The 27,825-nt window shown below is 42.6% G+C and overlaps 1 protein-coding gene across 9 annotated transcripts in view; it reads right to left on the bottom strand.

Moving 5' to 3' along the window:
• Positions 1-27,825, bottom strand: part of KDM6A (lysine demethylase 6A) — a 280,386-nt gene that overhangs the window by 216,500 nt on the left and 36,061 nt on the right. For 8 of the 9 annotated variants that reach the window (XM_073359011.1, XM_073358944.1, XM_073358964.1 and 5 more), the window contains exon 3: positions 23,397-23,505. The exons of the other annotated variant lie outside the window; for it this stretch is intronic. In XM_073359011.1, coding sequence (XP_073215112.1) covers positions 23,397-23,505 — 109 coding nt within the window. The remainder of the gene's footprint in view (positions 1-23,396; positions 23,506-27,825) is intronic. 9 annotated transcript variants of the gene reach the window in all.

The raw sequence follows: 27,825 nt of genomic DNA, 5'->3' as shown, positions 1-27,825 counted from the left end.
AGGTAAGGGAACTATGTCTGTTTGGGCCATGTTGTGGCTATCAAAATGACCTTGGCCTTTTTTGTTCTTTATTTTGTGTATTACTCTGGGTATTAATGGAATTGGAGAAAACGCATGTATAGATGTCTGTCCCATTTGAGAAGAAAGGCATCCCCCGGAGATCTTGAGCAGAATTGAAGGCATTTGCTCTCCCAGATGTGGCAAAAAGGTCTATGCTCAGACATCCCCAACCCATTCATGTTTTGTGTAGGATCGTGGTATCTATTTCCCACTCGTGTTCTTGTGAGAATTTCCTGCTGAATGTGTCTGCCATGGTGTTTTGAAGTCCTGGTTGATAAGTAGCCAAGATATTGACCCTGTGGTGAATGCACTAATTCCATAATTTCACTGCATCAGTGCACAGGGAGGGTGATCTTGCCCTTGGCTGTTTATGTAAAACATAAAAGTTATGTCATCTGTCATTATTTTGTGTGTCTGTCTGTCTGTCTTTGATTAGTGGTAAAAAGTGAGAATATGCATTTATGACTGCTCTGAGCTCCCCCAGGTTGACGTGTTATGTCGACTCTGAAGGGGACCATTTGCCATGTACTGTGTAGTCACTCAAGTGGGCTCCACTCCCAATAGGGATGTGTCCATCGTCAATATCAGTGGAGGAGGTGGTTGGGCAAAGCGAACTCTAGCACACATTGTGGGGGTTTGTCCATCGGTCAAGTGAGCTTTTGACTGTGGAGGGCATTGAGAGATGGTTTAAAATGGTGTCTGTGCGAAGCATAAACTGTTCTGAGCCAACCTTGAATGCAATGCATATGGAGTCTGGCATGTTTTATGATAAAGGTGGCAGCCGCCATGTGTTCCAGTAGTTGTACACAGGCTCTGGCTGATACCTGCAGGCTGGTTTGAACTGTGGAGATCAACCTGACTATGGTGGTGAATGTGTGTTGGAAGGGAGGCTTTAGCCTCCACTCCAAAGAGGTAGGCCCCTGTGAACTAGGATTTCTGAGTATTTATTTGTAGGCCTAGTCATAAGAAAAGGCCCATAGTCTTTTGTGTAGCTATTACTGCGTCATCTCAAGATGGGGCTTTGAGTAGGAAACTGTTCATGTATGGGAATATCATAATTCCTTGTTTTTGGAGGTGTGCCGTTAACACCACAAGGACTTTGGAGAATACCCTGGATGCCAAAGACAGGCCAAATGGGAGTACTCTGTATTGGAAGTGATTCTGCCCTGGTGTGAACCTGATGAATCTCCTGTGGGATTGGTGAATGGTAATATGAAAGCAGGCATCTTGAAAGTAGAGGGCCAATAACCAGTCCCCCAGTTCAGTACCGGGATTACTGCTGCTAATGTAACCATCTTGAATTGTTGTACTTTCACAAACTTATTGAGCACTCTTAGGTCTAGAATGGGTCTCCAACAGCTGTTCTTTTTCTGCACTAGGAAATATTTGGAATAAAAGGCCTTCCCTCTGTGTTGGATCGGAACTAGTTGTATAGCACCTAGTTGTAGGAGGTGGTTCGTTTCCTCACATAAAAGGTACTCATGAGAGAGGTCCTTGAAGCAGAACGGGGAGGGAGGTAAAATGGATTGAACATCTGTTCTTGATTATTTCTTACACCCACCCATCCATGGTGATACTCTGCCACACTGGGTAGAAAGAGGCAAGGTGGTCAAACTGATGGAAACATTCAGGCTGTTGCAGCACGTGTCTGCAGGGGTAGCATGTTGGAGCTTCGAGCAAATTTTCTAAACTGTTGCTTTGATACAGAGGTTGAGATGCTCAGGGTTGTGATGAGGGAGGTCTACGTTTAGAAGGTTTCTGTCTTTTTGTTGCTGGATCATAATGTCTTTGAGGTGGGACAAATGAAGGAGGTTAAGACCTTTGTGTAGTGTGGGTATTTACTGGGCCTTCTCTTTTGTACCAGTGTGTAAATACCTAGGGATCCTAAATGTTGCTCTCAAATCTTTTAGGGAGTGGAGAGATTCATCAGTTTGGTCAGGGAATAGTTTTGAGCCTTCAAAGGGGAGATCTTCCACTCTGGCCTCCAACTCCTTTGGGAGCCCAGAAAGACGCAGCCATGATGCCCTTCGCATGACCACCGCTGTCAATATCCAATGAGCAGCTGTGTCATGCAGTCCACACTAGAAGCGGACACTTATTTGCAATTGCCTGAAATTGCTCCTTTTTGTCTTCTGGAATATACTCAAATTCACTCAAATTTGAAGTAACTTGTGTGATTATATTTTGTCAGAACTGCTTCATAATTGACAGAGTTGCTGAGGAATATGGTTTGTGTCCAAATAGATCTAATCTCTTCCAGTCTATCATATGGCCATTTTAGCATGGTGCTATCTTCCATGTTCATTTACAGCATTGACAACCAATGAATTCAGTGTAGGGTGCAAAAATAAAAAGTCCATGTCCTTACAGGGCACATATTTCTTGTCCACCTTCTTACAGGTAGGGGGCATTGTGGCCAGAGTCTGCCAGATAGTTGGGTCTAATAGTGCTTCATTGATAGGTAGAGTTATGTTTGCCAACGTTGATGTCTGAAGTACAGTAGAACCTCAGAGTTACGAACACCTCAGGAATGGAGATTGTTTGTAACTCTGAAATATTCGTAACTCTCAACAAAATATTATGGTTCTTTCAAAAGTTTACAACTGAACACTAACTTAATACAGCTTTGAAACTTTACTATGCAGAAGAAAAATGCTGTCTTTTTTTTTTTTTTTTAGTAGTTTACAGATAAGAACGTACTGTACTTCATTTCTGGCTTTTTGGTCTCTGCTACTGCCTGATTAAGTACTTGCAGTTTCAAATGAGGTGTGTGGTTGACTAGTCAGTTCATAACTCTGGTGTTTGTAACTCTGAAGTTCTACTGTATATCAAGTAATTTATGCTGGGATTCTTTCAATTCCTCCAATGGAATTTAAAGAGAATTTGCTATTCTCCTGAACAGCTCCTAGAATTACATTCTGGAAATCATCTGCTGTTGTTGGTGGGGAAGGCATGACTGCTTTGTCTGACGAAGAAGAAGAGATATTGGTTGCAGGCATAGTTTCTTTATCCTGTCTCTCTTCCTATTCCTTAAAAGATTCTCTTTCAGGCTCAGGGGGTCTGACTATTAAGGATGACGGGGAATGCCTCTCTCTCTGGGAGCTGGAGGACCTGGAAAATTGCTGCCTGTATGCAGTCCATGGGTCCCAGTAGGGCCAAGGCAATGGAAAAGACATGGATGAGGCACCCATGGGTGTCTGTACCAAACCTGTTGGTCACCTCTAGCTTCATAATGTCCTGTCCAAGCAAAAAGGTCGACTTTTGTAGCTCCCTGATGTGAAGAGAGGGGGGCGGAGGGGTCTGTGGGGAAACTGAATAAATGTCCTTTTCCTCCTCCTCCTCACTAGAGAAATGGGGGGCAGCATAACTGGGAGTAATTTATATGCTTGGTACAGTGTATCTAAGCAGTTGGGTCGATGTTGTCTTTGAGGATCTGCGCTTATCATTGCTTTTATCTCCTGACGGTACCGTTTTGTCTGATCCTGCCCCCTAGCAACTCTCTGGTTTGCATTAGACCTTTGAAATTCAGCACGCGGGGAAGCCCTTTGGCTAGAGAAGTGCTGTTCTTTGTCCCCTGAAATTCCATTCAGATTTTGCTGAGATATAAACTTATGAAAATCACCATTTCTCTTCCTTCACTTGTGTTCTTCAGGAGAACTTTGGCAGCTCACCAGACTAACAGCTGAACACGAATGTTCTAAAGTGCTTGGTTCATGCTGGCATCAAAGCAACAGAACACAATGTACTAGGAATACCTAGGGGACTGGTGGAGCAGATGTCATGTTGGAGAGAGGGGGAACAGAACCACCCCAAGCTCCCCCTAAGTACACCCTAGTCGCAGTGGCCCATTCCTCCTTTCTAGGATGCAGCCTTCTCCTGCTTCCAGTTAATATAGTTAGTCCCTTAAATGAAGTGGTAGACGTCTATTACAGTGCTGAAGGTTCAGAGTTTAAACCCCATTGATGATGCATGACAGAGGGATTGTTACAATTGCACTTAGTACAATTTATTTTTACCTTTTTCTCCTTTTAAAAAGTAGGAAATTACATGCAAAAATATTAAGTATGTTATTGAGATTACAAAGTCAAACACTCAAAAATACCAGATTTACAGTTAGCTGTGAAACCTTAACTCTACCCCCTTGTGTGTGTGCATTAAGTGCACTCTCCTTCAAGTGGGCAGTGTCAGCTGAGAAGGGTTGGGAGGGATGGCCAGATCGTTCTGATGGAAGGGCTCAATCAAGCTCCAATCACACAGTAAGTATGCCGGAAAGTACAGCAGTGATAAAAGAGAAACAATACAAAGAAACCCAGTGAACTTACAAAGGCAGACTAGAAGTCCTGAGAATGATGAAAGCTACATTTCCGAAAGATTAACATTAAGGAATAAGTCTACTAGGTTAAAAAAAACGATCATACAGCAGAACTTTAACTTGAATACCCTTTCTCTGTTCTTTGGGTTAGTCACTGATCAGCATCTACACCATAGCAATGAAACAAATTAAGTATATTTCTATACCATAGAGATAAATTCATAATGTTTGTTATATATCTAGCAAACATTAAGAAAGCGCCGCTTATGGTTCCATAGTTAAGAATGAGCTGAGTTTTGCACTTAAAGAAGAGATTCAATACCTTTGTTATATATGAAAAACACAGGATATCCTACACAAAACAACATTTACTCTGAGTACAGAATAAATCCTATGAGAATTTACAAGTCAATCCATTAGTTTAAACAAAATTTTAATTGAAAACTGGTCCTCTAAGAAATTTAGGATCTGTGTCAGGCCACTGTTTTGTGCCTAATAACAGAACATTGCACACTCAAACTTCCCATATAGTTAAAACTCATTCGTATCTCATGCATGAGCTACATCTGAAATATTTTTTAAAAGATTAATCACTTTTTGCTATCATTCTTCATAACAGAAAGTACTGCTGATGGAGAAAATGTGCTGTTATAGAGAATTCCTCAAAGAACTGCCCTCTTTCTAAATAATTGTCATCTTCTATTGCTCTCAGTGAGACTGAAGATGTGTTTTCATTAAAGATGCCACCACTTCTCACTGTTTCCTAGGGGAGCAAAGCCAAGCTCTCCGTGGTTCTTGACAGCATAGCACAAATAAGCTAAAGCATACCAGTGAATCTGGTCATAAATTAATTTACAAAAAATGGTTTAACATGGATACTATATTCTCTTTAAAGCATTATAAATATACAAACATTCTCTACGTTTAATGGCTATTAAAACATTTTAATTTAAAAAAAAGGAATTTCCACACAAAAATTACATTGAGAGTACATATCAGTAATTAAGAATAAATGCAGGTATTGTACTTTTTCCAAAACCAAACAGCATAAACACAGGAAATACAGAGATAAGGTTAAACTTTAAAGAAATCCAAATATGCTGAAGCATGGAAGTGCACTTTCAGAACTGTGCCATATAGCAATACCATTCAGGGGAGGGCAAGAGAAATCTAACATGTTTTAAAAATCAGTTTAATCTAACCTAAGACTACAAATACTCAAAGACCTTAATCATATGGTTGTATGATGTCAATAGGACAGAGTTACAGCCTGTAAACAATAGTCAGATTTAGGATCCTTAAATATTAACCCACTAATACTAAAGCTAATCATTGAAATTCCTAGCATTATAAAATATTTTGTTGGCACAGGTAAAAAATAAGACAACTTCCTCTTTTACTATGGAAAATAGCCTTCAACAATATATTAAGTATACTTACATTAAGAAAGGGTAAGTTTTAGTATGAATGTCAGGAAAATCTGCCTCCCAACAAGGTCTATTAGATTGTGGAATATTCTCCTCAGGATAAAATGTGAATGGTACCATCCAATGAGACATCTTAAAACTAGACTAGAGAAAGCACTAGAAAACATACTGTAGTTAACTGAATATTGGTAGAATGATGGACTTTGTGACCTATTCCAATATGTCCACTTTAACTTCTATGACTACTTAAATTTAGGAGGGTCTTCAAAAAGATACCTCCCATTGAGCATCTTGAATCTCCATGGTTCACTTGAAAAAAAAAATTAGATGGCTAGATACTGGCACCATCTAGTGGTGTACTATGAGGCTAAAAGACAACAGATTTTTGGCCTCGAATTTCAAATTCCAGTTCAAAATTAAACTATGGTGGAGACCGGTAAGGACAGGACTGCATTTGATCACATATCCCAGATAAAAGAAAATCTGTAGGGTATCTCAAGAAAAAACATTACTTTACTGACTTATTTGATTTCTTGTATGGAAATACAAATGAGAGAGCATTCTCCAGGCAGTATCCGCAAGAGGACTGTACGTAGCTTATAATTTGAAGGCATTAGAAATAGCCACAAATTTATCACCAGGGAATTTACAGACAAGTGAACTGGGAGCAAATTCTTAGCACTCAACTACCCTGACAGGAAGAAGGAGAGAAAGGAATTTAGCTGGAGAGCTTTACAAAAGGAGGGAATTAAGCTATATCCTTCATTTTAAATTTGACAGATTCCTTAGACCGCCTAAATGTTTATTTACCACCAAGGTCAGATGTAACATGATTATGTGAACACTTAAATGGGTGATGTCAGTTTGGTATTCAGTACTGCTTTAGATGTAGCCAGGGCCCCTCGTGCTGGGCAAAGGATTTGCTCCCAGTGTAAGGGAGATGAGAGTTCAGTCTTGTGCACATGATAGAAGGCAGGGCTGAGGCCAGAGCAGACCACCTCCTCTTGGGTCAGAGGACCTTGGCACAGAGGCTAATCTTGGTATTCTCAACAGGCCTACAGTCTGTCAAGATACAGAGCCAAGAGCCTCAAGTGTCTCTCCTTTCTAGTGGGGGGAGTGAAGGCACAGCAAAACACTATCAAAACAAAGACACTCCATTGCATACACTGCTCCCCCTAAGGAGAGAATGGGAGAACAAACATGTGACAGACGTTAGACACAATACTTAATATATTATTGGATATCATTCAGATACACCTCTACCCCGATATAACGGGGTCCTCGGGAGACAAAATCTCACCGCTTTATAGGTGAAACCACATTATATCAAACTTGCTTTGCCCCCCCTCCTCCCCGTTCCCTGACTGCCCCCTCCAGAGTCCTCCATCCCTAATCACCCCCAGGACCTCACCCCCTACCCCCTGTCTGCTCCAACCCCTATCCACACCCCTCGCCCCCCGACAGGCAATCACCAGTAGCAGCAGGAAGCGGAGCAACGCGGCCCCAGACCACTCCACTCCACCACCTCCCAGCCATGGCACTCCGCTTCCCGCCACCGGTGAGTGCGGGGAGGTTGGGGAAAAGACGCCCCCCGCACTCACCTGTGGCAGGAAGCAGAGTATCGCGGCTGGGAGCTGGTGGAGTGGGCTGGGCCGCTCCATTTCAGCCGCTGCCAGTGAGTGCGGGAGGGATCCCTTCCCCCAAGCGACACGGCTGGGGCCAGGGCGAGGGAAGAGGAGTGGGCTGCTCCCAGCACCCCGCTAATCCCCCAGGATTAGGGATTGCGGGGCCCCCAAAAGTGCCCCCCCACAGCTCCTGCTTCCCAGACCCGAGGGGGGGGGGGGGCGGAGAGCCCTTGACCGCCCCTGAGACCCTCAGCCCCTTATCCAACCCCTCAGCCCTGGCCCAGCTCGGCACCCTTAACACACTGCTCAGAGCAGCGTGTTGGATCTTTACCGCTTTGTATGCGAACCTGTGTTATATTGGGTCGCGTTATATCGGGGTAGAGGTGTACTATCATGATGAGCATGGTATAAGACCTATATAGAACAGAATTGCACACTAGGTTACCAAGTGGGTCTCATCCAGACAGAAGGCACTGAACATGGGAGTTGGTCTTTGGTATGATTCATGGATAACAGGCACATCTCTTAAAGCCCCTACAGGGCTCAACATGATCGCAGTGAGACCAAAGGCTCTCTGGAGAAGGGCGTTAAACTATTCTATGCTACTGTTTACAAGCTAACTGAAGAAAATAAGATAGACTATGGAAAAGTCTACCCTGAGGGCACAAAGGTGAATTCTGTTAACACTGCACTATTGGCGAAGGAACTGAGGGGTGGGGGTCATTCCCTTATAGAAAGTAGGGCAATGATTTCACCTCGCACAAGCTCTCTTGTGCATACAAGACAGCTTTTCAAGGCAGTTCCACAGCTCAACACCAGGAGTGCCATATCCTACAAGTGGGTCTTTGTAAGCTTAACAAGGGATCTATTAACAGAACTGTGGATCTGAGGTATAAGACTACTCTCTCACAGATGCTCTAAGCTGAGAGGATGACAAATGTGTGATTACTTTAGGGAAAATCAGTCTTGTTGCCCAAGCTATCTTGAAAGACAAGACAACATCTAATTAGTCCCCAGAGAAATGGGACACCTGAGAGTGAATGGTCATAAGCTTAGTTTTCACCCAACAATGGTTATAACCAGCTAACTATGGCCATCATTAGAAGACGCAAGGTTAACAGTAAACATAAAAGAGTTAACTAAACTAAGTACCACAACAGCAATGAAAGTTATCAGTATTATAAGCACTCTTTAAATAATACACAACAAGAGAGCCTAAAGTTGATACATCCATTCTATAATACATTTCTGAGATGAAGAAGACATCCCCTGAAGAGCACAGCTGGATCACATTTAGCTCAGAAATCCTTCAAAGGATATACTATATATCTACCTCTCAAAAATGCTATTAGGAATATTAAAATGCATATTGTAATATAAAATGCAACATTGTCTCAAGCAACTGATTAAGCACGTAATTAATTACCTTTTTCTTCAAGTAGATATTACTTACATTATATCAATTTTTTATCCTAAGATTATTTCCCAAGATTTCTCTATCTTCTTAAGGGCCACACTCAAAGCTGATACAAGAGATCTAGAGATCTCAGGTTTGTGGTGGTTATATATTCTCAGAATACAAATACACACAGATACATTTCCTAGTGTCCCCAACATACCATTCTCCCTTGAAGGGATTTCATCAAGAAGGGTTATTTTTGGGAGGGGAGGGGAGAGAGACAGCACAAAGAAGAGGGGTGTAGGCAGAGAGCTAATGATCCATTAAAGCCTGGTTATTTAATTCTCTAGAATTGCTTATTTTTCATTATTGCTCAGAGGCATCTTAAACAGTCTGGGCTAAACAATAAAAATCCACCAAAACACAACTGGGTTGCTCATGCCAAAGATTTTAATCCTTCTTGCTACTTAAAAATATATATATAAAAACGCCACAGGACTACAATCACAAAGCTCCAGAACACCAAAATTTTATAATTAAAAAAAATTATTCTTGCAGTAGTTTTACTATGCAAGTAAAATCACCACATTATAACTACAGCCCTCTTAAAAGTTCCAAATATACTATCTCAAAGTAACACACAATATGGCAATTTGGTAAGCTCCCCATAATGGATGATAGCCACAAGAGAAAGTTACTCACCTTGCAGTAACTGAGGTTCTTCGAGATGTGTCCCCCTGTGGGTGCTCCACTCTAGGTGACGGTGTGTCCCGGTGCTGTTGATCAGAGATCTTCGGTAGCAGTGCCTGGTCGGGACGCATGTGCTCAGTTGGCATCTCCCGTCTCGCTGGAATCTTCCTGAGCGCGAGTCCCGCACCCACCTCAGTTCCTTCTGTACCATGGAGAAACCATACTAGTACTCCAAAGTAGAGGGGAGGAGGGCGGGTAGTGGAGCACTCAGAGGGACACACATCTCGAAGAGCCTCAGTTACTGCAAGGTGAGTGACTTTCTCTTCTTCTTCGAGTGCTGTCCCTGTGGGTGCTCCACTCTAGGTGAATGTGAAGCAGTACCCACTATGGTTGGTGGGATTTTGGAGTTATGTGAGGGACAACGGTAGACAGTACCATATGGTCGACTATGGTGTCTGCCATGGTATCCCATGTGATAGCATAATGTTTGGCAAATGTGTGGTCAGATGTCCACGTGGCTGCCTTGCATATGTCTGTAACAGGTATGTTGTGGAGGAAGGCTAGATGTTGACATTGCTCTAGTAAAATGACTCCTAACACCCTATGGTGTTGAACATTTTGGGTCTGATAGCAGGATCTGATGCAGACAGAGATTCACTTGGAGAGTCTTTGCTTAGAGATCGCGTCACCCTTTGATCTCTTGGTAGCAGAAACAAATAGCCTAGGGGATTCACGAAATGGTGTAGTTCTGTCAAGATAGAATGCAAGAGCCCATCAGACATCGAGGGTATGTAATACAGCTTCCTGTGGAGTCGTGTAAGGCTTGGGATGGAATACAGGTAAGTGTATTGATTGGTTAAGGTGGAAGGTAGACACCACCTTGGGGAGGAATTTGGAGCGGGTTTGTATATTAAGCTTGTATTTAGAGAAAATGGTGTAGGGAGGGTAGGCCATCAGGGTGCTTATTTCACCAACCCTTCTTGTTGACGTTATGGCAACCAAGAAAGCCACTTTCATGGACATGTGGTGCAGGGATGAGGTGGCCAGGGGCTCGAAATGGGGTTTCATAAGAGCGCGGAAAACTAGGTTGACACTCCAGGAGGCTACTGGTGAATGCATCTCAGTGTAGAGATTTTCCAGGCCCGTGATGAAGCGTTTCATGGTGGGGTGGGTGAAAGTGAATAGCCGTCCAGAGTGTCATGAAAGGTGGTAAGGGCCGGGAGGTGTACTCTGATAGAACTGAGCGAAAGCCTGTCCTGTTTTAGTTCAAAAAAGATAGTCCAAGATGTCAGAGGGTTGCAGTCTGGGGTACTAGGCATCTGTGGAAGCACCAGATGGAGAAGAATTTCCACTTTTGCAGATAAGTCTTAGGAGTGGAGTCGGTGTAGGTCCAATATAGGTCTCCACCCCCACCTATCTTTTGGATTAGAAAGTAGTGGGAGTAGAATCCTTTTCCCTGATGTTGCGTCGGTACATGTTCGACTGCACCGAGGTGGAGAAGATGAGCTATCTCCACACAGAGAAGGTGCTCGTGAGAGGGGTCCCAAAGAGGAACTGGGAAGGGGAAAGGGATGGAGTAACCTGACTGAGCTATTTCCAGGACGCAGCGGTCCTGTGTCATCTGTTGCCAGACATGGTGGAAAGCTTGAAGGCGGTAGCCAAATGGGCAAATAAGTGGCAGAGTCAAGGGGTGGTCGTGCAGACCCCCGACCAGCACTTCAAAATTGTTTTTTACCTGAAGGTGGGAAGTAGTCCGTTGTGCCTGGTTTTGCCTGCACCTAGGAGATCTGTTGCGGTTTTTCTCAGTGTCATCCAGTCTGGACTGGGGTCGGTGATATTGTTGTGCGCTGGGCCTCTGATAAGGTTGATACCATGGTCTCCTGGGGATGAATAGCTATATGCCCAATGTGCGCAAAGTGGCTCTGGAGTCTTTCACAGTGTGAAGGACTTCATCGTTTGTTTTTTAAAGAGTTTATCTTTGTCAAAGGGGAGATCCTCCACTTTGGACTGCAAACCTTTGGGGATACCGGATGCCGAGAGCCAGGAAGAGCGGCACATCACCACTGCAGTGGTGCAGGCTGCTGGATCAGCCATGTCCATGGATGCTTGTAGTGCCATCCTAGACACCAACTGACCTTTGACGAGGACTAACTTGAAGTCTGCTCTCCTGTCCTCCAGTATACGGGAGGCAAATCAAAGAGCTTGTTGTAGTTGTCACGGTCCTAGCTTGCAAGGAGGGCGGAATAATCTGTAATTCTAAATTGTAAAGTAGAAGAGGTATAGAGTAGAAGGTATAGAGTAGAAGAGGACCTTGTGGTCCAGGAGGTCAAGGCATTTGAGGTCCTTGTCCTGCGGAGTGGGCCGGAAGCATGGCTGCTTTGTTCTCTGCGTTGCTGCATCCACCACAATAGAATTGTGGGTGGGAAAATAAGAAAATCGACGTCCCTCATGGGCACGTAGTATTTATGATCAGCTTTCCTGCATATTGGTAGAATGGAGGCAGGGGTCTGCCAGAGAGTACCAGCTGGTTCTAGGAGAGCTTCGTTTATGGGTATTGCGATCTTCGAAGGTGCAGAGGGTTGGAGGATTTTGAGAAGCTTATGTTGTGTCTCCTGGACTACCTCCAAAGGGATGTCCTGGATGAGTGCCAGTCTCTTGAAAAGTTCCTGAAATTGCTTAAAGTAGTCCACATTTTGTGGAGGTGGATGCATGAGGGCGACTTCTGCGACTGATAGCGAGACAGGAGCCGGTAAATCCGGGAAGGGTTCATATCCCACGTCTTCAGGAGGGGGTTCGGGAGCTCTAGATGTTGACAGAGCTGGGGATCTAGGTGTAATACGAGCTTGCTGTCCAGTAGAAAGGGCGCAAGGAGGAGCGGTGGCAGGAGGCGACCATGGGTACCACTGAGGCCAAGGCACCGGGTAGGAAAAAGTTGGGTCCCAGCCACTGGGGAACAAAGTAGGGGAACTGAGGCTGATTCTTATGATGCCTCATGTCTTGGGGTATGTATGGCTCCAGTGGAGGGGAAGACTCAGGCAGGGAGAACTGTGCCTGCTGCTGTGTGCCATTCTCACTATCAGTGAAAGTATCCAGGTCAGGTGGTGAGAGCTGCTGTTCAATCAATGAGTGCTCCATGTCTAGGAGCAGAGAGTCAGGCTTAGGGGCCACAGAGATATCCTGCTGATGCAGGAATTTTTGCTGCTCCCTAGGCTGGTGTGCTGCAGAGCGTGAAGTGTGAGCAGCAGCCCAGAGTAATTTTAGTTTCACTTTTGCAGGAGCCAAGAGCTGTTTGTGAGAGCCCCACAGGGGGTCTGAATCTGCTGGGGGGTGGGGGGGTGGGGAGGGGGGTGGCAGGCAGGCAGGCTTGGTGCCAACACGGCACCAGGGTGGAACGTATTGTCAGCACTGGGTCAATTATCAGTGCCAGGGGAACTGGTGCCAAGGAGAGCTTCCCACTGGAGGAAGTTGGGTCCCTGCTTTTGAGCCCCCTGTGAGTTGCTTGTGAAGTGCAGGGGTGGTCAGAGTTGCCTGCTCTCGGCGCTGACAACACCAAGGGTAAAGACCCTGCAGGAGATCCTTTACCCTCTTGAGTGTCTGAGGAGAGACATTAGGGCTTCTTGCCTCTTCACGTGAGAGGGTGAAGCCGGGCTCCCGGTCGGTTCTGACCTGGCAGGGGAGCCTGAGGGAGAGGGTTTGCCATTGCCCATCTCCAGAGATTTCTGCATGAGACGCATTTTCAGCCGCAGGTCCCTGTCATGACAAGCCCTGCTTTTGAGGCTTGTGTAGTGGACACACTTGGCAGGGACGTGCGTCTCGCTGAGGCACTTCACACAACGCAAGTGTCCATTGGGCCTTGGCATAAAGTCCTGACAGGAAGCACATTTCCTGAATCCTGAAGCCCCTGGCATTATTGCACTAGTAATGCCAGGGGAGAGTGTCTCAGCGGGAGACAAACTTGAAGAAAAAAGTTGTGGGGTTTTTGGGTTTTTTTTTTTTTTTTTTTAAACTAAGTAACTATTCTAAAGGAAGGGAAACAACTGGGATGTTACTATTTCTATGTTCTTTGTAATTGTTTCCTTCAGAAACCAGGGAAGAGGATCAGCAGTGCCCCGAGCCCCATCTTCAGCCAAGGACAGTTGAGAAGGAACTGAGGAGGGTGCAGGACGCAAGCGCTCAGGAAGATTCTAATGAGACGGGAGATACCAACTGAGCGCGTGTGTCCCAACCAGACATGGCTACTGAAGATCTCTGATCAACGGTGCCGGGACGCAGCATCACCTAGAGTGGAGCACCCACAGGGACAGCACTCTAAGAAGAATCAAGTTTTCCACTGACAATTAACCGGAGTTAAGAACCTCCAGCAGACTCCATGGACCCCAAAATATCACTCCTGAACAGAGGGAAAAAAGATGGGGATATCTACAGTAGCAGCAAAAGTATTAATTTTATCACACATGTGCAATTTTTTTAATTAAGATTAAAAATGTTTTTTTTAGTTCAAAGCTGTCCACACAGAGCAATAGAGTAGTCCCCAATTACAATACTAATTTGAGGCTGTAACGGTCTATCAAAACAGTGACCAAACTAAAAGTTCTCTAGAGATTGAGCTACTGTCTATCACTACAAGAAACTGTACTGACTATTAAATTTACACAATTAAAATACCTATTTCTTTCACAGAATATGTAGTCAAAGACTGTTTACTTTTTCAAAAATTCTTAGTAAACAAACCAGGAACTCTTCAAAAGCCAAGATTTTTACAATTAGCTCAATTTTTCAGCGATAACCCCAAGACTGTCTTAAAATATACCACTTTAAAAGAGGCACAATTTCACTGACAGTTTTATAGAAGTTTTAAAACAAGTGCACAATTTTGCTACAAATGTTTGTGCACTGCTCACCACCATGCACTCAGTATTTGCAAACAAGATATAAGCACTGCTGTGGCCCATCAACTATGTAGAAACAATTTTATTAACAATTTATTCACTGTAATATTTATTGTACTTCAGTCACATACATGATTTATGCTCTTTAAGTATCTGCATTATCAGATAATTTCAGACATTTTATCTAGTGACCAAATAGAATGATTCTTCTGTTCATTGCACTGAATAAATAGCATGTTATAAAATCCACAGGGACATCAACACAACCTTGATAAGCAAGGCATACAGCAATGACATTTCATCAAGACTGCATCAATGTTCAGTGTACCAGGTTTAAAATACTTGAGTGAAGTAAACCTTTACTTCACTTAGTATCATCTGTTAAAATGACTAGAAATTTAGGTGTGACCAGGTCAGCAATCCACACTTTTGCAAATATCTTGACGTTTTCTTTATCACTGAATTGTATCAGTTTTTATACACAAATACTGGATGCCCTGTTTACAGAGCTCTGTGGTTAAGCTTTGGACAACAGCTTTAAGTACACACTCACCTATTTATCAATGACAAGTAGGACGCCTTCCTGGAAGAAGGAAAGTCTAAACCCATCCATTTATACAGAATCCAACCTTCCAAATGCAAACCAATGCAGTTCTGTATTCCTGATTCCCAAACAACATCAGAGTAAGATTAACAAGACTGGTGAACTGCACTGCTGATAATCAGAATTGTTTAGACAACATCACGTCAATTCTATTGTAGTGCACCTTAGGAAAAGTATAAACAGCAGAGAGATAAAAACTAGGACTGTATTATAATCTAGTCTGATCTCCTCCATAACACAAGCCAAAGAACCTCATCCAATAATTTCTGCATCAAGTTCATACCTATTTGACCTATACCCTATCTTTTAGAAAGGGGTTCAGTCTTGATCTCAAAGACTTCAAATGGGGAATCTACTACTTCCCAAGGTAAAACTAACTATTAGGATTATTATCTTCACTTAGAAGTTTGTATTTTATTTCTAGTCTGAATTTGTTTACCTTCAGCTTCCAATTCACTTATATCCTATACAAAAGGTAATACCACCTCCCTACTCCTACTTCAGTAGTACTTTGCTCTCTTTCACACCATAATGCTGTGTGGCATGTTCAATTGCTTATCTATCCTGACCCCTTAAATCCTTTACACAGTTGCTGCTTCTCAGGATACAGTGCACCTTCTTATAAATGTAACCTATGTTTTTTGTTCCTAGATGTAGAACTTGCAGTGGCTGTATTAAAGCATGTTCGAATAAGTCAACCTTACCACCAAGTGATCCACATTGGCCTGTAGACTGACCTCTCCCCATCTTTATTTATCACTCCAGTTTTTGTGGCATCTGCAAACTTTACCAGCACTTATATTTTCTTCCAGATCATTGATAAACATATTAAATAGCATTGGACCATGAACAGAGACCTGCCAGACCCCAACAAAAACACACCAATTTACAATTACTTTTTGTATTCTGTAAATTAGCTTTTAATCCATTTAATATGAGCTATATTAATTTTATATAGTATTTTTTCCTCCCAAAATTAAAATGACATGTAGGACTAAGTCAAATGCCTTACAAAAGGCAAAGTATATTATGTCAATAATTTATTAACCAAACTTGTCAAAATTAGTATTATTTGATTAGATCAAAAGACACTGATTTTGACAAGACATATTTTCCATTAAGCCATGTTGATTAGTATTAATTATGCTACCACCTCATAATTGTTTACTGATTTTGTCCCATACCATTCTTTCCATGACTTTGCCTGTGATTAATGTCAGGCTAATCAGCCTATAGCTTCCCGGATCTTGCCATTTACCCTTTTCAAATACTGGCACAATATTCGCTTTCTCCTAGTCCTCTGGAAATTCCAGTGTTCTAAGATGTTAAAAATCAACATTAATGGATCAGAGCTTTTCCATCAATTCTTTTGATATTTGTGGTGCAAGTTATCTAGTCCTACAGATTTTAAAATGTTAAAAACTGTTCCTGTTTAACATATTCCTTAGTTATTGACTGAATAGAATGTATTTCATTATCACTAAGATAAGAATACACTATCCTGTTTTCTTTCAAATACTGAACAGAAATATTTAAATACTTCTGCCTTTTTTGCCTTTTGATTGATGATTTATCATCTTTGTCTAGCATCAGACCTATTGCTAGAATTTTGCTTGTTCCCAATATATTTAAAGAACTCTTTGTCCTTGACCCTACTGGCCATAGATTTTTTTCCACTTGCATCTTTAGCTTCTCTTAACTGTCTAAAACTCTTAACTGGTGTGCTGACAGGTACTCCTTGCTTTCAGCTTCCCTAATGTTTTGTTATAGATTACTAATTTTTATTACTTTCACCTCCCCTCCAAAACAGGATTTTTTAAAATCAAATAAGCCTTCTTTCTTGACTGCGGAATTATGTGTTTTGAAGCATCTAATAAAGAGTTCTTAAACATAAAAATGGGAATTATATTTAAGTACTTCCTCCCACTCAATTTTAGCATGTGACGGCTTTCACCTTTGGAAACTGGCCTTCTTAAAGCACCAAGTATACCCACTACTTGATGTTCTAGTTGCACACAGCAAATGAAAACAGACATAAATTTTCATAAACGATCTGGAAAAAGGGGTGAATAGTGAGGAGATAAAATTCACACACAATGCAAAATTACTCAAGATTGTAACTCTTTGCCTTCAGCTTTAGAATTAACTAAGGGATCTCACAAGACTAGGTGACTGGGCAACAAAATGGCAGATGAAATTCAGTGTTGATAATAATGCACAATGCAAAAAATAATCCCAGCTATACATACAAAATGATGGGTTTTGAATTAGCTGTTACCACTTAAAGATCTTGGGAGTCATCATGGATAGTTCCCTGAAATCATCTGCTCAGTGCACAGCAGCAGTCAAAAAAGCAAACAGAATGTTAGGAACCATTAGGAAAGGGATAGATCACACAGAAAATATCATAATGCCATTATATAAATCCATGGTATACCCACACCTTGAATACTGCGTACAGTTCAGGTCACCTCATCCCCAAAAAGACACATTAGAATTAGAAAAGATACAGAGATGGGCAACAAAAATGATTAGGGATATGGAACAGCTTCCATAGGAGGAGAGATCCAGACAACTGCAACTGTTCAGCCTGGAAAAGAAATGACTGAAGTGGGGGATATGACAGTCATGAATAAAGTCATGACTAGTATGGAGAAAGTGAATAGGGAAGTGTTATTTACTTCTTTCACATAATACAAGAACTAGGGGTCATCCAATTAAATTCATAAGCAGCAAGTTTAAAACAAACATAAGGAAGTACTTCACAGAACACACAGTCAACATGTGCAGCTCATTGCCAGGGAATGTTGTGAAGGCCAAAAACATAACCGGGTTCAAAAAAATACTTGGACCTGTTCTCCGTGAATTTACCTATCAACGCTATTAGCCAAGATGGTTAGAGATGCAACCCCATGGTCTAGGTGTCCCTAAACCTCCAACTGCCCAAAGCTACAATTGGACAACAGGTGATGGATCACTCCAAACAGCCCTGTTCTGTTCATTCCCTCTGAAGAATCTGGCACTAGCAACTGTCTGAAGACAGTATACTGGGCTAGATGGACCATTGGTCCGACCCAGTATGCCCATTCTTATGTTCTTATCACCTGAGCAACCACAAATTTTTAGTTCAGTGATCAATTCATCTTCATCTGTCTAAATTAGGTCTAATGTACAATTATTGCAAGTTGGTTTCAGTACTTTGTTTGAAAGTTATATATATTTTTAGAACCTCCAAAGATATTTTACAAGTGGCAGCAAGAGATCTCCGGCATATGTCCCCCAGACTGAAATTCCCAATAATGCAATATTTCCATCTACACACTATAGACAGAAGTTTAAGGAGCTGCTCCTCCTGTTCCTTTGTCTGATTTGGTGGTCTATAGCAGACTCCACCCCCCCCCAACTCCCCACCCCACTACCACCTGTGATTTATCAGTTAATCCTTTGATCTATAAGCATCCCAGTCCTCTCCTTCAGAATTGTCAATAACTCTAGAGCAGGTAGTGGTATCTTTAATGGAGAGTGCCACACTATGTACCATACCTCCCATTGTATCTTTCTTAAACACAGCATATCCCGTGATTTTAACATCAGTCATGGGATTGAAACCTGATGTGTTGCATAATCCCAATCATATCGAATTTATTTTCTAATTCTTTGTTTATTCTCACTATTCCTATTGTAATTCTTATTGTCTATGTAATAAAAAAATGGAGATTTCCACAGGGGAGGGAGACTCCCTCAAAAACGGAAAAATCTGGATACTGCTAAGGTCTTGTCTATACTTGCAGCAAAGTCTACAGCACGTGTAGCTACACACTGCAGTGAAAAGCACGCTGCATCCGTCCTGTGATGCGTAGCTACATATGGCAAAGAACGGTTCTGGCAGGGGCAATGTAGCAGAGAAAGGCACTAACAGCTCCCTCCCAGGGCCCCCTGCCCCCCCTTTCTCTAGAGTCTTTCCCTGCAGCCTGGAAAGGCTTCAGAAGTGGGAAGCTGCTGGAGCCTTTTACCACTTCCAGAGACTTTCACTGAGGCAGAGAAAGGCTCTGGCAGCAGGACACTACATCAGTAAAAAGAGCAGTGTACATGTAGGAGGCACTGTGTGGGCATGTAGAGAGCCATGTAGGGTATATACCTAAAGGCTCTCATGTGTCTGTATTGTACTTGCCTAAGCAGTTCCTCACTGTCTACACTGCTATTTATATACATGCCAACTGGGCATGCAATGTCTGTATTCTACATGCCCATAAGTGTAGACGTAGCCTAAGACTCTGGAGGCTCTTAAGTGAAGAGCAGGCTTCCCCATTTCATTTCTGCCAGTCAAGTCAGAGACAGATACAAAAGACTGAGCCCCTAAGGAGGAAGGAGGACATAATCCCAGTACCCTTTCTTGACACTGGCAGTTGAGGATAGGGGCTGAGCCTCTCCCGAGGCTGTTGCTCTTTCCTCTCTACACAGGAGCAGCAGCAGCACCTCTATGAGAAACAGAAGCTGGTTCTCAATGGCATGCATTTAAGAGGCAGGATGCAACTACCAACAATTCCCTCTTCCTCCACACACAGGAGCAACAGGAGTTGCATTTACAGGTGTGACAAATTGCTGCAGAAATGAGCAAGAGATGACACTAACCTACTACAGACCATTTCGTGGCAGATCATGCTGCCACCTTCCCACCACCACATTTTTCAACATACTGGAGTCAGACTGTCAGCTCTGCACACTTTCACTACAATCGTCACAGTCCCAGCTAAGGTCAAAACATATGGGGAGCAAAGGGACCTTGCTTCACCGTTCAGCTCATCTCCCCTACCTCAGTTTTAATTGGAATCAACTTCAAGAATAGACAAAAGACCCAAAAATGTTGTGTCAAATGTGTACCATATAATCATAGCACACAAACAGCATGTACACACAAGAACTAAAGAGATGCAAAAAACTCCCAGGAACTCGAACTGACACTGTTTAATGTAGATCAGTGGTCAACAAGATGTCCATTTATGGCTTCATTGTGAAAGAAGCTCCAGAAGTATGATGTAGCCTGCATTACCCAAACATGTGGATAAAACAGTAGAAACTCAGAGTCACTCGAACACCTCGTGAATGGAGGCTGTTCGCATCACTGAACAAAACGTTATGGTTGTTCTTTCAAAGGTATTCAACTGAACATTGACTTAATACAGCTTTGAAACTTTACTATGCAGAAGAAAAATGCTGCTTTCCCTTATTTTAAGGGTTTACGTTTAACACAGTACTGTACTTGCTTTTTTGTTGTCTCTGCTACTGACTGATTGCATATTTGTGGTTCCAAATGAGCTGTGTGGTTGACTGATAAGTTCATAACTCTGGTGTTCATAACTCCAAGGTTCTACAGTACTGCAGACTACATTGATCCAACATGATCCTCTGGCTCCTTCTCCTTCAAGGTTACTTAGCACACCACAGGCCAAAAAGTGATCAAGAGCACATACAGAACAGTATTCTCTTAAAACTTAAATACAACAAATCCAGGAAACACCCAAATCCTTCGAACTCTTCCACATCACATGTGAAAAGAGTTGAAACCAACACAGACTTTATATGTAAATTCCCAATTACCAGAAAGGAGAGTGGTAACAGAAACTCATCCAAATCCTCAGCATAGCACAGAGGACACAGTTGGAGCGGAGGAACTAGCCCATGTCTTAGTCAGCACCATTACAGGACTTCTGCTGGGAATCCACAGCCTCCAAGATTAGGAAAGTAAGCAGAAAAATAGCATAAAATATGCTTCCCACCCCTCACCCTTTATCCATGGAATCAAACAGTGCTCAGGCACACATGACGTTCTAATCCACTGTATGTGATAGTGGTTAAAATTCTCAGTTTGGAGAATTTCAACATCAGTATCAACAAAAGCCTTGGATGAAAATAACCCAAACCCATGTTTCCTCTCTCCATTTTAGACAGAATTTGTCACTGAATCCTCTTGGGGCAGTTTGTTCCAGAATTTAAGCTTTCATTTAAAAAAAATGAATTCTAGCTGTTGAGGTTGTGGAGAAAATCATGACAAGATGCACCCAGTATTAACCAGTTTAGTGTTGTTTTGCACCTGAGGACAGCCTGAAATAATAAACTCAGAGATGCATAATCTCTCCATTGAGCTAAATGAGGCATTAAAACTAACAAACAGGCAAACAATTTATGTCTGGATTGTTAACTATTTCACTGCTGATCGTTTTAGCAAAAACCATGACGGAATCAAGGCATTTTGGATTTATAAAGTTATTTACCAACCAAAAAGTTTCTGCCTCTCATTGACAAGAAAAGCTCTTAGTCTAGGTCTTTTCACTGCCAAAAAGGTATGTGTTTGTACAGCAAGATGGCTAACTTGAGTTACCAATCTCATTTAAACACACACCTATTTTGGCAGCGAAGACAACATGAGCCTTCAACACTACAGTGGCACAGATTGAGAAAAATTCTTCATACTTAAACCTATCTGCATCAGACAGTGTTTTCCTCCAAGAACGCTTGATGCTGCTCAGTGTCAAATGCCACTAGCTTTCTTCCTTTCTACTTTTTCCAATCACAGGTCATCCAAATGCCAAGGGGGATCTGCGAGAGCAATGGTGTAGGAGAAGGCACTTCAATGCCAGAGGGTCTACGGCAGCAACCTGGGAGCGATGGTAGTTTTTCACTGTCACAATACTAAGTTTAGTAGCTTTTCTATCAGTAAAGTTTTAGCATTTGTTGGAGCTGGTAATCTTCTAGGGTGAACTTTCGTGGTTGCTTTTTCTTGTCTTGTGATGGGGGAGAGGAATTTTTACCTGAAGGAGCTGGTGGTGAGATAAGGACACAGATTAGCTTGTGTGTTTCTAATGTCCAGCACAAGGATCCAGTCCAAAGCGTACAGGGGAGGGGAGGAATATTATCTGCATGCAGCCAAAGGTGAAGAGGATCGCTTTTTGCTGCTGTTGTCTGAAGTGTCATTCTACATGGACGAAGTCTCCCACAAGCTAAGTCATGTGAACCTCAGAACCATGTTAGGTAATGTCTTGGGGGGAGGGAGGGAGGGAGGGTTAGGAAGCCTTTGGTGTCCCTAGCTCTGTAGATTAGCAGGATGCCCATAATCGATTTATCAGCACTCTCAGATTAAGAGGATACCCTCTTTGATGTTAAACTAGTCTCTTCTGCACTTGAACCTGGAGGAGAATAAAATCACTATTCTACCATTCTCCATGTCTAAGTGTTCAGAGTAGCTTAATACCGCAAGGTGAGCTAGCACTGTGCTGGTCTTGTCAGCCAACCATGTTTCAGTGACGCAGACCACGTTAGGTAGCCCACAGCTGACGAGTTTGTGGTGGTAAAGAAGGGTGACTGCTGACCATGATTCCATTAGCATGAGGTAGATGTCTTGAAAATGCTCTATTTCAGTGGTTCTGAAATTTCTGTACTGGTGACCCCTTTCACACAGCAATCCTCTGCGTGCGACCCCCCCTTATAAATTAAAAACACTTTTTTATATATTTAACATCATTACAAATGCTGGAGGCAAAGCAGGGTTTGGGGTCGAGGCTGATAACTCATGACCCACCATGTAATAACCTTGTTACACCCTGAGGGGTCCCGACCCCTAGTTTGAGAACCCCTACTCTATTTAGTCTGCATTGGTTGGCTCATTTGGTGCACTGGAACGCCTTACCTAGGGAATGACCAAGTGGGAAAGAAGCAGCAGTGGCACAGGCCAAAGTGCTATGCTAGCCTGTTGGAACAACTTGCATCATGGTTTTTTCAGCCCACATAAGTTAGAACAACCTTCAGATTGCTGTAACTTACATCAGGGCCAAACACCAATCTCTGGCTGTTCACAGACTTCGGAGAGCACAAATGCTGCTTAATACCTGACCCCTTTTCCTCGGGCTTGTACCAAGCGCAGATCAGGGATCTGAACAATATTCCTGGTATACATTTAGGTCTCCTTTTCATTTCTAATACCAACTCTTATTCTAGTTGTCATATCCATGCCTACATCCGATATACACTTATGGTTATGCTGTAGTCGGTTTACTTTATTTTTGAACATTTTCAGCAACAAAAGAAACGTGGGGAACAATTAGGTACTATGTTTGTATATTACTCACATCTGTTTGTGAACCATTAAACATGTTCTACTAAAACACTTGCCCACAAGGTTTCTCTGGGGGAAGGGAAGAACAAAAGTATTCCTCAGTACGGCGACATATTACTTATTTTGTTACGGACTTTGAAGCATGGTGCAAGCCAACAGAAACTGCCGATGTTAATCTACCCAATATTTATGGTTATATTATGGTGTCATAATCAAATCTGGGTCATTAAAGACACTATGGTTATTAAAACTGCTATAAAAATGTGATAAAAAGCCTTACCTTTTGGATAATCTTCCAATAAGAGGTTGAAGTGACCTAACTGACAAAAGAAATCAGACTCGACCTTTCCTTCAGCTTTCAATATCAGAGATTCATAGCAGCGAACAGCCTGTAAAAGAGAAGTACAGATATTTTCACAGTGCTGTATTGTACTGAACAAAGCACATTTTATAAATGCATCTTCTTTCTAATACAAATATAAACCTTTTACCAAACCTAATGTTATTGTGCAAAACTAAAAACTCTGCAGTTTTCTGCAACCACCAGAGCTCTTTCAGAATTATGTCATCCTTGGTTTTAAAGCAAGAAAAAGAGGGAGAGCACACACTGAAAAAGTGTCAGATTCAAACACAAATATCTAGCGATACTAATATCTAGAATACAGAAAAAACAAAATCTTTTTTTCTTTACTTGTGAACTTGACACACACTTCATTTCCTTAAGGCAAAACAAATTGATACAGTACATCAGGGGATTGATTTAAAATGAAGTGATATAAATCACTGAATGTAATTATGATTTAAATCAGCAAGTAGGAAACTGATTAAAATCATCAATTTTAATCTTGTTTTGCATTTGTGCTTTAGTTATTTTCCCAAAGAACATTTGAGTCTGGTTGGCTGCTGTCATTTGATACTTTTTTGGTAACCAGGGAGGATACACTATCTATACATACTTAAATAATTATATTACACAACATATAACTACTCTAATTCTTAATTTACCATTTCTTATTTACTAGATCATTTTTTTTCCTCATAATCTGTGTCAAGATGAATTTTTATGGAATGGGAATTCAATTAAAATGCTTTTTTAATATAAAAAAGCATTTAAAATTGTTTGAACATGAAGATCATGTCTACACTACCACTTATGTCAGCAAAACTTATGTCACTCAGAGATGTGAAAAGAACACCTCCTCCCCACCCCCGAGTGATATAAATTTCACTGGCATAAATGGTAGCGTGCACAGCATTATATCAGCGGGGGAACTCCTCCTGCCAACATAGCTACCGGCACTTTTTGAGGTGGTATTATCATGTCGACAGGAGAGCTCTCTCCTGTCGGCATAGAGCGGCTATATGGGTGATCGTACAGCAGTGCAGCTGCATTGGTACAGCTGTGCTGCTGTAAATTCGCTACCACAGACATGCCTTAGTTTAGCAAAACATTGAGGAGTCCGGTGGCGCCTTAAAGGCCTGGTTTTTCAACTCCTAGTCAATTTCTAAACTTGGAATGGGACCTGAAAGTAGTCTTTCACATTCCAGATGAGTGACCCAGCCACCAGGCTCTCTGGCTATTCTAGGGGGTGGTGGTCCGTTTCTCTTGTTCTATGGAGAAAAAAGTTCATAAGGTCTAGTTTTTGTTTCAGTGCAGAACAAAAACAAAAATAATGAAAGCTCAAATTTTTTTGTAAAATGGAATTCTTATGTTTTGCCGAGACCTGGCTAGAATACAATTAACATTTTCTGATACAGAGCAGGTAAAATACAATTAGGTTTTCTACTACTCACAATCACAGCTTGCGACATGGATAAACTCCAAACAAGAATTTGGTGACCCATAAAATCTTTTGGGCAAGTAATCAGATGAGGAAGACAACTTTGCAAAGATGACCAAAGACTAAGAGAAAATCTCAATTTCTGGAGAACACTGACACAGCAGGATCCCTCTAACCAGGCATGAGCCTGACTTCCCTGAACTATTCAAGGTTATAAATCAGACATGCTTAAACAGTTTAGCATCTGGGACCCTACAGTGATTCCATCAAATTTTATCAAACCACACTTAGGAGAAAACATACTTTGTGGTTAGAGTACAAGGGTGGGAGTCGGGACACCTGGGTCTATTTTTGGCTATTTCACACACATCTTGTATGACCTTCAGTAAGTCAGATTTTCACTATGTCTTTGTCTCCAACCCCTCAGCCAGCAATATTTAGGATGTTTACCTACATTCACAGGGATATCATGTGACATAATTCATTTTAACTTCTAAAGCTCTTCTTGGAAGTTCAGATTGGAGGCAACAGAGTAATAAAAAGCAAAAGTGTTTTCCTTGCTTTCCATTCTCAAGGGAGAATAGGAAACACCAAGATAATCTCTTTTTCCTTCCGGAAAATTAAGTCTGCACAACTTTTTTTTTTTTTTTTAAACCCAGTATACCTAGTCCTCACACACACAAATATGGATACTCTAGTACAGATTTTGGTTCAAAAACCATCTCTTCTTCCCACCAAACACCTTTGAAGACATCCCTGGAAAGGAGTCCAAACTTTTCCACTTCGAGCCGGGGAGGGCAAACTACAGCCCACAGGCTGGATACAGCCCGTCAGGGCTTTCAATCTGGCCCATGTAATGGCCAGCCCCATGGCGCAGCGGGACGAAGGCAGGCTCCCTACCTGCCCTGGCACCAGGCCGCTCCCAGAAGCGGCCAGCACCACATTGCTGCAACCCTTGTGGGACAGCAGAGGTCTCCGTGCACCACCCTCATCTGCAGGCACCGCCCCCCTAGCTCCCACTGGCTGGGAACGGGGAACCGTGGCCAATGGGAGCTTCGAGGGTGGTACTCACAGGCAAGGTCCACACGCTGAGGAGCCGCCTGCCCTATCGCACCCCCAGGAGCCACTGCCAGACATGCTGGCCACTTCTGGTAGCTGCACGGGGCAAGGGAGCCTACCTTAGTCCCGCTCAGCACTGCTGCCACCCTGGAGCTGCTCAAAGTCAGCGGCGCCAGGCCACAGCTTGCACCCCCACCCCTTGCCCTGAGCCCCTCCCTGCATACCACACCTCTCCTACACCCCCACCCCTTACCCTGAGCCCCTTCCCGCACACCATGCCCCCCACACACACACACACCCTGCACTCCCACACCCTAACCCCCTGCCCCAGCCCTACATTCATGCCTCTGTGTACAATTTCCCCACCCAGATGTGGCCCTCGGGACAAAAAGTTTGCCCACCCATGCCTCAGAGGAAGAAGCAAGTCTTCCCCTAGAAGCGAGAGATTAAAAAGCATTTTGAAAAAAGGAGGTCACACCAACATGGATTTTCTTGGGTGGGAATCTCAAGGAATCAGACCCAAAAGGATTTGTAACTACATAGATCGACAGCCACTGGGATACATCAAGTGTAAAAACTTCTATGTACTCCTGAGGGAATTTTGCACCAAAAAATTAAAAATTCCGCACACAATACTTTAAAATTCAGCAAAATTCTGAATATTTTGTCAAAATAATATAATCTAATCACACCAGTTTCAATTATTGTGGTAATTTATTTCAAAATACCTGACAGCATGTATGTAACAATGCAGACAACAAAAGACATGGAGGAATTATTTTTTGACAAATACATTCCTTAGTAGGTTTCAGAGGAACAGCCGTGTTAGTCTGTATTCGCAAAAAGAAAAGGAGGACTTGTGGCACCTTAGAGACTAACCAATTTATTTGAGCATGAGCTTTCGTGAGCTACAGCTCACTTCATCAGATGTTTACCGTGGAAACTGCAGCAGACTTTATATACACACAGAAATCATGAAACAATACCTCCTCCCACCCCACTGTCCTGCTGGTAATAGCTTATCTAAAGTGATCAACAGGTGGGCCATTTCCAGCACAAATCCAGGTTTTCTCACCCTCCACCCCCCCACACAAATTCACTCTCCTGCTGGTGCTAGCCCATCCAAAGGGCTCAAATAAATTGGTTAGTCTCTAAGGTGCCACAAGTCCTCTTATTCCTTAGTAGGAATACTAATACAGAACTTGGAGTAATAATTCATTTAAACTACAATACAGAAATGTATTTCCTGCACCCCTCAGAAGCGTTGCAAAGGCTTGGGGGAGTCAGGTATAATGGAGTGGCTGAGGGAGAGGAAAGTAATTGCTAAAAAGGAGCCTGGGAGTCAGGCTCATGCCAGGTTTGACATTACTCCACATTGTCTGGGTTTGTGGTATGCCCAATATTTATACAAATCTTATGTCCCCACTGTGAATACCATTTTCAGGTCTGATCAATCCACCTCAAAAACAATACAGCAAAAGTGGAAGGGGTTCACAGACAGGTAACAAGAACCAGAAAATGGAAAGCCTTCCATATGATTGAAAATGGGTACTGTCCACAACATTTTCGCTGCTGCTTTGGATATTCCTTTGAGATATGAAATATTCTATTCCACCTTGGGAAATAAAGGCAGAATAAGTCCTCAATGTTTTATCCTTATGTCGAGTACAATATTGTGGTTATGTAGATAGCGTTGAGTTTGGACAACCTAGATCAGTGGTGGGCAACCTGCGGCCCGCACACAGCCCGTCAGGGTAATCCTCTGGCGGGCGGGCAGTGAGATAGTTTGTTTACATTGACCGTCCGCAGGCTCGACCGCCTGCAACTCCCAGTGGCTGTGGTTCACCAATCCCGGCCAAGGGGAGCTGC

Source organism: Lepidochelys kempii, chromosome 1 (assembly GCF_965140265.1).
Source record: "Lepidochelys kempii isolate rLepKem1 chromosome 1, rLepKem1.hap2, whole genome shotgun sequence".
Classification (NCBI taxonomy): domain Eukaryota; kingdom Metazoa; phylum Chordata; order Testudines; family Cheloniidae; genus Lepidochelys; species Lepidochelys kempii.
The sequence above is the reverse complement of the archived record's forward strand: the minus strand, read 5'-3'. Positions and strand labels throughout refer to the sequence as shown.